Source organism: Corapipo altera, unplaced genomic scaffold (assembly GCF_003945725.1).
Source record: "Corapipo altera isolate COAL_440 unplaced genomic scaffold, ASM394572v1 23b, whole genome shotgun sequence".
NCBI lineage: Eukaryota > Metazoa > Chordata > Aves > Passeriformes > Pipridae > Corapipo > Corapipo altera.
Window position 1 is genome coordinate 1,433,377 of NW_020884885.1, and position 9,990 is coordinate 1,443,366.

The window sequence follows — 9,990 nt, forward strand, 5'->3', positions numbered from 1 at the left end:
AGAAAGAGCAGATGAGAAGTGAATAGACCCTTCCCTTTCAGTACAACTACTTAAGAGAAGAAAAAGAAGAAAGGAACATAAAGTCTGTCAACATACAGAGAGGAGGGAATTGTGACTTCTTCTTTGAATTCACAAAGAAAGTACCCCAATTAATGAAAAACATGTATTAATTTTATAGCACTTTTATGAGTAAAATAACAAAAAATCCTAAAAGTTCCCTGGACCTCTCTTTCTATCCATCTAGGTACCATTTGCTGTACTTCTTTGCAAGTAATCCTTCCCCCAATAATTGTGTTTGAATTTCAATGACTCCTGCACATCAACTCATTTTCTCTCTGATGCTGCCACCTACCACTGCACTACGGCCACTTGCTCGGTGACTGAAGTGATTCTTTTTTAACAAGCTGTTGCTAAGCACTCACCTACGTAACTAGTATTAAGGGGAACCATGCTTTGGCCTTAGCAAAGAACAAGCTATTGTTAAGTCCTTTAAAAACTACTGTGGAAAACTTGCCATCTTGCATAGCCCTGGCATCGCTAATAAAGCAGATTCTTTCATTTTAATTTGTCTTCCTCCTCTGCAAAACCGGGCACAATAAAACTATCTCTTTGTCAGGTGAGATCCGGGCCTCTCTGCGGCTCAAGGTGGATGCTGATTGCTGGATAACCGAGGAGCAGGGCTGGTTTGGTTCATGGGCCGTAACTTGTGCCTGACAGTAAGGAAAGCATAGACCGTTGCAGCACCACCTGCAGCGCCGAAGTCCCTTGCAGAGCTTCTCTCAGCTTTGCTTTCACCTGGGTGATGCCCACAGCTTGAAGCAGCACCTGACAAACATCTCCGTTTAATTAGGAAGCCCAAAAGTCAGTCCCTGTTTCAGAAGCTGCTCCTGCCCGTAGTGACCATCAGCTGCGTTGCATCCCTCTGTGGTAAAAAGTCCGCAGTAGACGAGTGCCGGTGCTGGAGCGCCTGGAGGACGGGTTAGCCGGCTGGCACCGAAGGAAGTGCAGGTTTCACTGCGGAGCAGTGGAGTTCCTCCCCCCTCCAAGGCTCTGTCCCTCGATGCCCCTAGCCGCACGCTGGCTGCAGATTCGGGATATGCTTCGGGCAGCCGCAGGGTTACGGCTGCGAAGGGTTCGGTCCGTAAAACGCTAAGCCCCCGCTGGTTTTTGCCTAATTTCGAGGGACACCTGGGACTCCATGGGGGCTGGCTCGGGCATCGCCGCCGCCCTGCCTTAGGCCTCTGCGCTGTCCCCACGGCCGCCCCGACGATCGGGCGGCTCCGGCCACCTCCGCGCTCAGCCTCGGCAGGACGCGGCGCTCCTCCGCTGTTCCTGCCCCCCGCGGTATGCCTGAGGATCCCGCAGCTGTCCAAGAGACGCAGTGACGGGACACTCGAGGTGTCCCGCCTCTTGCGGGACAAAGAAAAAAAAAAAAAAGTCAAACCAGCCAAACAAAAAACCCTCCCTGATACAGAGCTATGAGCGCGGGTCTGCGGATGGGAGCCACGGCTGAATACCCTCTGCACACAGACGTAACCGCAGGGTTTGTGGTTTGCGTTTGGTTTTGTTGTTGTTGTTTTTCTGTTTTTGTTTTTGTTTTTTTTTCCAAAGCTGCGTTACTCCCGGCATATTGCAGAACCTCAGCAAATCCAACTTGTAAGAAGGAGGACTGCAAAGGTAGGCTGGTCAGCGGCTCCCCGCGGCGGCCTCACTCGTCCGGCCGGCTCATGGGCAGCGCAGCGCCCCGGCAGCCCAGCCTGCGGCCAGAGCAGCGTGCATGGAAGGGCAGTGGAGGCGGGGTGGAGTAGGATTTAACTCTTCTTAAATGTCATACTTTAATGGGGATGGAAAATGTGAATTTTCTGTGCATTCCAGGAACAATTCCTTGGGGTAGTGACCTTTAGCACCGATTCTCTTATGAGAGGAAAGTAGTCGAGTGTTTATCTGGATGACTGAAAGCTTTCCCTGGTGGAAGTTTATGGAAGTGTTAAAAGGGGCGGATAACACGGGCTTTGGAGGCGCTTGTCCAATGATCTGGAGGGGCTTGGAGAGCAGATCTCAGCTGGCAGACATTTAAATGGGAGACAGCTCGGCGCTGCTGCAATTTGTAGTCAGGATTCGAGACTCTCTCTCTCTATGGACTCCCGGGCAGCTCCGGGCTCCCACGCCACCCTCTCCACCGAGTGACCCGCCGGGAAGAGTCCCGCAGAACCCAAAGCCCCGCCGAGGAGCCGCCACCGACGAGCTGGGTCCCGCCGAGGAGCCGCCGCCTCGCAGGTGAGCCGGGACGGGACGCGCTGCGCGCACAGCGGGGGCGCAGATGGGTCCGGCAGCTGTGGAGGTCGGTCAGTCTCTGTAGGAGGCAAAATTTTAAGTTCTTTATCCTACCTTCGGGGAGAGGGAAGGGGAGGAGTCGTTCACTGGTTTCTAGCAAAACTCCGGGGCGACTCAGTTTTGCAGGGGGTGACACCCGTCCCTCCCGTCAGCGGGAGTGAGGCGGCCCGACCCTTCTGCTGCAGTGCTGGGGGTTAGGGTGCTGTTACATCTCTTTCCCCTGACAAGCACAGGGACTGCAAAAGCCCCGTTAGCTCTGCCTCTCATCTCCGCCTACAGCATCACTCCCGACAAATTGGATTCGGCGCCCACCCGAGACACGGAAAAATCCCGGCCCGGCCTCTGTACGGAGTGGGGCGGGGGCAGATCCCCAGGTGCCAGCCCCGTCTCGTCCCGTCGAGCGGCCCTCTACGAGGTCGCTCAGCCCCGGGCTCTGCCCTGACCCGCCTTTGCAAACGTCTGCTCCTCGGAGAAGAGTCCCCCTGGTGCTCCAGGAGCTCCAGGGTGCAGGGAACCGTACCGCCCGGGAGACTCGGTGTGTGTCAGCGGGATCGGGGGCCTCGAAGGGAAGGGTCTGCACCGGCAGTGACCGTGGGCAGCGCCGCGCGTCCGTCATCGCGCGGCCTCGGGCGCCGTCGGGCGGGACGGGACGCGGCTCACCGCTGCGCTCGGCGCCTCCCGCTGCCTCCTCACCCTGCCCTCCCACCTGAGTCGGAGCCAAGGGCTTTTTGTCGCCCGACGGTTCTATTTATCTGTCGACCACCGCTCCCCTTCCCTGCCCTGACAGGCCTCTCAGCCAGGCCAGAGTGACCGGAGCCCTCCCCGCAGCGCGTCGGGCCCCTGCGGCCCCGCCGACGCAGACGGGCCGCTCTCCTCTCGGCCCCGGCCCAGTGGCGCGACTTGGAGCAGGGCTTTTCCCTCCCAGAGGAGGGAGGCTTCTTGCTTGCCCCGTCCTTTCCACTGCGACCCCCTTCCCCCCCGGAGGGTCAGCAGTCACCTTAGGGAGTTCGTCCTCCGTGGGGTAAACCTAGACGGCGGCCCGGGGGGAGAGCCGGGCGGCATTCCCAGCTGCCGTGAGGAGGGTCCGCCCCCGCGGGGTATTGGGCCGAGCCACTCCCGGACGGGCCGAGCCCCTCCCGGACAAGCCAAGCCAACCAAGCCTGCGGCCTCTCCCCTCTGAAGGCCGCCGATGGTCCCTGCGCCGCAGCCAGGCTGTGCTCAGCCACAGCTGCGTCTTACCTCGTCGGCTTGGGCGGTGCGGCGGGGCTGTCCTGCCCCGGCCGGGGCCGTTCTGTCCGACGCGGGGAGCGCCGCGGCGGCAGAGGGCTGGGAGGGTGTGCCGTCCCCGCGTCCCGGCGGGCTGGGAAGGTGTGCGGCCCCCGGCCCGCTGTTCTGAGCCGCAGCGTCCCTCTCCGGCCATCAGCTGCGGCCTCGCTCCTGGTGTCCCGCTTGTGGCTCCTTTCGGTGACAGGATCGCAAGCGAAGCATGTTTCGGTCATCAGGGCTGAGATCCAGGGTTGGGAAAACTTCCTTTTGCATTGACGGAGGTTCTGAAACACCAATGTGCGTTTGGCTTTCCCCGCTGCTGACAGGACACGGGGTTTGGTCATCCGTTTTCTGAGCGGCGACTTTCGGGTGCAGCGCCAGTTGGGCCCCCAACCCCAGCTGCCCCTGAGCCCAGCCCGGTGAGCCGGGAGCTGGAGAAGCGCTCCGCTCCTGCCCCGCTCTCGCTGAGCGGACAAGCCCCACAGTAACCAAGCAGCGTGCGGTGAGGCTGTGTATAAATTATAAAGAGCACTGGTACCCGTAGCTCTCTGCTTCTATTTATCGTCCAGTGCCAAGCTGTCCTAAAGCATTTTCTTTTTCTCTTGCCAATGCCACCCAGAAATGCGTAACCTCTGCTGAATACTCTCTCCTTTTCAGCACGCGTGGCTGTGCACAGGAGCAAGGCTATTCCGGTTGTTTTAGGGCTCCGTGAGCAAATCTGTCAGAAGGGAGTTTTGTACTGGGAAATAGAACTGTCGGGCTGCGTGGACGTCTTCAGGCAAGGCTAATTCGGGTTTGGTGCCAGCCATGCCCACCATGATCTTCAGCTTCCCTGGAGTCCTGTAGGACGTTCTGCAGAAAAATGCTCACTTAAAGGGGGAATTCTCAAAGTTTCAAGGGTTTTTTTTGTTTATTTTGGTTTCTTTGTTTTTAAATTGCTGCCTATACTCATTACGTGTCTCAAAAAGGCCCATCTCTATGACCCTCAAGAAGAAATTATCTGAAATGTAAATGTATCCAAATTCTACCAAACTGTCTTGATCTCAGAAAAAAAATTGCAGTTCTCTGGGAACTGCAGTTGCCATGCCTTTTTTTTATATTTAAAAATACAGATCTATGAACTATAAAAACATTACATAAGACTATTTCTGTAATTCACATGCAATAAGTGAGCCATAAAATTATTCTGATCCTTTGGGACACAAACCACTTCAATTTTCGAAATAGTCAAAGGGATTGTGTTTTTCCGCTTTCTTTAACTGGTATTTGAAGCCCATCAAATACATTTTTCTTTTAGGTCTTCATCAGATTATCTTTCATGTTTTCTGTGAAGCACAGGAGCCCATGGCTCATCATGATATTATCCTAGCAAATATGGTTCACAGATGAAATTATAGGCCTGCTGAGGTCTGTGAGAATTTTACTGTATATTTCAACAGAACCAGGTTTCCATCTAGTTGCTTTGTGCTAAAAATTTCAGTAGTAACTTTCTGATTCTGCCTGGGAACTCACAGGGAAATTCTGTCTATGAACTGACATGTGGAGGTCCTTAATTTGCAGCAGAAAATGTATAAATTAAAAATTACATCTTATTTGTATGAAATAATAAACCTGAAAGCATATACATTTCCCTATCAGTGGTTGCTAATATTGATCCACAAATTTCTTAATCTGTTTTGGATGATGAGATCTCAGCTCTAGATAATCCTCATATGAAGTGATATCGATGCTAGGGCACAATTCTGCTCTTATTTGAAGTCAGAAATAAAATTTCTTTTGGCTTTGTGATTAAGACTTTACAGATGATGAAAAGTGGAACTCAACAGTGAAATATGGAAAGAATAGATTTTTTTGAGTATTGAGTTACTATTAAAAAATAAATATTAATTTTATTGTATCTCTGGAACTGAATGAAATAAGTGGGAATTGACTATGTTGGTTGTGGTCATCTGTTTGTTCAAAGGATTCTCAAATGAATTGTCAAAAGGATTTCTGGTTATGCCAGTGTAACATCCAGTACAGTGTCAAGTAATAAAAAATTTGCAGAAATTTGGAATATAAGCTTTTACAGCCTGATTCTCACAGCTTCTACCCAAGCTCTAGGGCTATTTCTGCAGAATTATGACAGTAGTGAGGAGAAAAAACATTTACTTCAGAGAGATTTCTCTTCAGTAAAACTTCATGTATGGTGACATTGATTTTTAGTTACTTCTACTGTCCTCTTCTGTGTTCCTTTTTTTTTCAGTAGTAAAAAGACCTTGTTAAAGAAACATTCACAACTTCTAACTCATAGATAGATGAACCACTTCACTTCCTAATGTCAGCAAAGGTGTCATCTTCTCTCATAAGCAAATGCATTGCCCTGGGACCAAAGGTGATGTAGGGTGCCTGCATTACATTTTGACTGCTTTCCTTCCTGAGGCATACCACCTCATGTTCCTTTGTATTTTGCATTTAAAACCCTATCCCTTAATCTTTTAATAAATGTTTAATAACTTATTATTAGAAAAGGATCCTGCTTGAACTGCTGTGGAGATCTTGAAGTTCACACAGCCTCTTCTGTATTCAACCTGTATTTATCCCTAAATGACTGGATTAATTTTACTTTTAGAAGTGTATTTTGGAAGTGACCATAACAAATGCTTCTGCTGAGTGGCTAATTTTCATTTGAATCACTTCTTTTATGAGAATGTAATGTAGCTTCCCTTAAGGCTGGAAACCAAATCACTGAAAAATTACTTTCACTCCCCTCAGTTTAGGATTACACTGAAACACATGCTTGCATTTCCTTAGGGTTAAGCACGTGGTTAGTAAAGATGCATGAATCTGGGATGCAGACCTTTCAATAGTAAATATTATCATGAAATTTTCCCCAAATTCCCATCCTGAAGTACACTTCATTTTCATATGACTAGACCTTACTTGTGCCATCAATTGCACAACTAGGGGGAAAAAAAGGTGAAGCATTGTGCACCTCATCAGTTTTAAAAGTAAAAGTTGTCCAGGAATATGCATGCTCATGGAACCTCAACTAAGTTGTGGGACACTAAACAAACACCTGAAGTTTTCTGGCACTGCTTATAAACTAGCAATTTATTTTCATTTGCATGCAATTACTTTTTTTTTTCTTTTATGGCTCTGGCACGATGTTGAGCAAATAAGTGCATATTAAAATACTGTATAATAGAGTATGGGTGTACAGTCACCAGAGAAGTAGGAATAGTTTTGAAAGAAATCATTTTAGTCTCCTGAGAAAATAAGCACTGGTTTATAAGCCTCTTTAAAAAATATTTTTAAAGCAAAATTAAAATGAAACATGTTTAAATAACATTCAGGCTGTAATAGAAATGAGGAAAAAGCAGAAAATGTGAAGTCTGGGCTGACATTTGTTATTGGTTATTAAAATTGTGTGTTCCATATAATATTTCATTTAGATATTAAAAGCAACCCTTCCAAATTGTCTGTTGGAGTCAACAATAGTGTCATTCTTACACCCCTTGCTTGAAACCTGAAGCTTCTCACAAACATAGGACATGCTGGTACATAAATATAAATTAATAAAATGAATGCATATATTTATGATATATATTGTGAGCTCTAGGGGCTCTAAAAATCTGTAGACAAAGACTTAAAAGCAACTCCCTGAGTATAATGGAACACTCCTATGATACATTTCCACTTCAGAAATTCCTTTCCCAATCCATTTGATGAGAAATGCTTTTTGAACAGCATAACGTTTATTTTCTCCATGTGACTGGAAAGACCTAGTAACTGAGAAATTAGCAGTTATCTTTTATAGCAAATGGTACTGACCCTGAGCCTCTGCTGAGTCTCTAGGTGGCCCTCACAGCATTGGCATTTGGCTGCTTTCCTGCCTAGTTGTGTGGTCTCAGGCAGAGCGGATAAAGCCGTCCAGGACAGTGCCCTTGGTTTCGTATGTTTCTTGGGTAGTAACACAAACAGGACTCTTCAGCTCAAAAACTAATTTTTTCCATACTGATAAAACGAGTCTAATAAGGGATACAACTGTAGCATTCCAAGCAGGTAGAAGACACTGACTTCCTCAGGGTTTTTTCCACAGTTCTTCGCCTTTTTAATGCCTGTGCTCCTTCACACTTTTAGAGTTTTACAGGTTGGGGTTTTTTTGTAAGTAATTGCTCATTTCTAGTGGCTTCTTCCAAGCTCCCATGGGGAGGGTCCCTCAGAGATTCCCTCATCTGTCTGTCTCGCTACCATATCCGTGGCTTTCAGAAAACTCAGAGACTACAATACATTTGGAAGGGGGAAGTGTAACAGCTGATGAGTTTCTGCTGGGCTGGTTGCTGTCTTGAGCTGACTGAACAGACTAAAGAACTCAGAGCTTTGGGAAGAGGAGAAAAAGTGGAATAAGGGAGGCAAAAAAGGTTGTTGCTACGCTGTTAGTTAGGTTGGAGCAGGCATGCAGCTTTGAAGGATCTGATCATCTCCACTTAACAGCACTTCTTGAAGTGGTCTTTTTATTGTGTGCACAAACTCTATGATATTTAAGCTCATATATGAAACTCTGTCATCCTATGTCCTTTCAATATCATCCTGCATATAATGAATAAAACTCTGAAAGAAGTCTGAAAAATTCTTAACACTTGGATTGCATCTGTATTGCTTCTGTCAAGGATTCAGAGTAATGTGCGAGAAGGTGTAGTTTGAAATTACTGATGCATCTGTTTTAACCTATACCTAAATATTCTTTCATTTTAGTTGCCTCACTTATTGCATATCTCAGCTTAAGCATTATTACACGCAGGTGCATTGGTCTGCTTTAGAGGTGCAGAGTGACATATCTTGGGATGGTGTAATTCAGGCAACATGTGGATACAGCATACACGTTATATACTGGATTTATACTGTACAAGAAGCTGTACAAAGCAAGTCCAACTAAGGAACACATAGCTAGACTAGGTCTGCTGAGTCAAAAACTTTAGTCCTCTGATATAGTAGATAGCTGTGTCATAATAATAAATCCTTGTGTGATGTAAAATTTATTCTTCCACCATTATAAGTCAGGAGCAATCTTCCTAATGTCAGTGAGCTATAAGAAGGGAATGAGAACTAGGGTAATATACATGGGAAAAAGGTCTGGAAAAAGATGGAGGGTACACAAAATAAAATTATGTTTGGACTTACTTTAGCCTCTGACTTTCAATCACTATTTGAAAGCTTTTATCACTTGATAATTTGGAAACATCTGTCCAGCTGGTAGAGTCTGAATGCTTATCTTTTTATAAGTGTGTGTGTACACACAGTTCTTTTATGGAACTGAAAATTTACTGCATATCTGGCTTCTGTTGATATCTGAAATCCACAACTGTGTTTTATTTCCTCAACTTCCTTCATACAGGATGGTCCGCACACTGTATGCCATCGGTGCCTTGTTTCTTTTGATGGGATTTCTGCTTCCAACAGTGGAAGGGAGAAAGAGGAATCGTGGATCTCAAGGTGCTATCCCTCCTCCTGACAAAGATCAGCCCAATGATTCAGAGCAAATGCAGACACAGCAACAGTCAGGTTCCAGGCATCGAGAACGAGGAAAAGGCACCTCAATGCCTGCTGAAGAGGTGCTGGAATCCAGTCAGGAGGCTTTGCACATCACTGAGCGCAAATACTTAAAGCGGGATTGGTGTAAAACTCAACCCCTCAAACAAACTATCCACGAGGAAGGCTGCAACAGTCGTACCATTATCAACAGGTTCTGCTATGGCCAGTGCAATTCCTTCTACATCCCCAGGCATGTCCGTAAAGAAGAGGGCTCCTTCCAGTCTTGTTCCTTCTGTAAGCCCAAGAAATTCACCACCATGACTGTTACACTCAATTGCCCTGAGCTTCAGCCCCCGAGAAAGAAGAAAAGAATCACCCGAGTTAAAGAATGCCGGTGTATATCTATTGACCTGGACTAAACTGAGACAAAAGTAACAATTGCACTCTAACTGTACTCAGTCATTGCCAGCGTGAGAGTGAGTGGCATGAACTAGCATACCTTCAAGGCTGGACAAAACTGAAAGGGACCTAGTGAATTACCTAAAACCAGCAAAAACCCTCCAAAAAGAAAGAAAAAAATGATGTAAGGAAAGGGCATGCATGTGTGTGTGTGTAAGGGAGAAAATGGATATGTATAAGCAAATATCTCAATGTTCACTGAAAAAAAAAAATTAACAGGGGTATGAAATATTGAAAAAACACTATTTACTCACAGTTGTGAATTAGGGTTCCTAGCTTATATCCACATTTTTGTGGCTTGCTGGGAAAGTGAAGCTGTGGGTTTTGTGAATGTTCACCTTTTGTGCTATTTGCTTTTACTGTATTACATGAAACATCAAAGTGAGAGGACAATACGTTTGAAAGCATGAATCTATT

At 46.9% G+C, this 9,990-nt stretch overlaps 1 protein-coding gene across 1 annotated transcript; it reads left to right on the forward strand.

Moving 5' to 3' along the window:
* The first annotated feature begins 1,727 nt into the window (after positions 1-1,727).
* On the forward strand, positions 1,728-9,668 carry GREM1 (gremlin 1, DAN family BMP antagonist). The gene is made up of 2 exons (XM_027642530.1): positions 1,728-2,277; positions 8,978-9,668. The coding sequence occupies exons 1-2, from the start codon at positions 2,078-2,080 to the stop codon at positions 9,531-9,533; spliced, it is 756 nt and encodes a 251-aa protein (XP_027498331.1). The 5' UTR covers positions 1,728-2,077; the 3' UTR covers positions 9,534-9,668.
* Positions 9,669-9,990: the final 322 nt, after the last annotated feature.

Coding starts and splice junctions, on each gene's coding strand:
- GREM1 (XM_027642530.1), top strand. CDS start 2,078: ATGGGAGACAGCTCGGCGCTGCTGCAATTTGTAGTCAGGATTCGAGAC. Junction 2,278..8,977: donor GAGGAGCCGCCGCCTCGCAG/GTGAGCCGGGAC, acceptor TCCTTCATACAG/GATGGTCCGCACACTGTATG.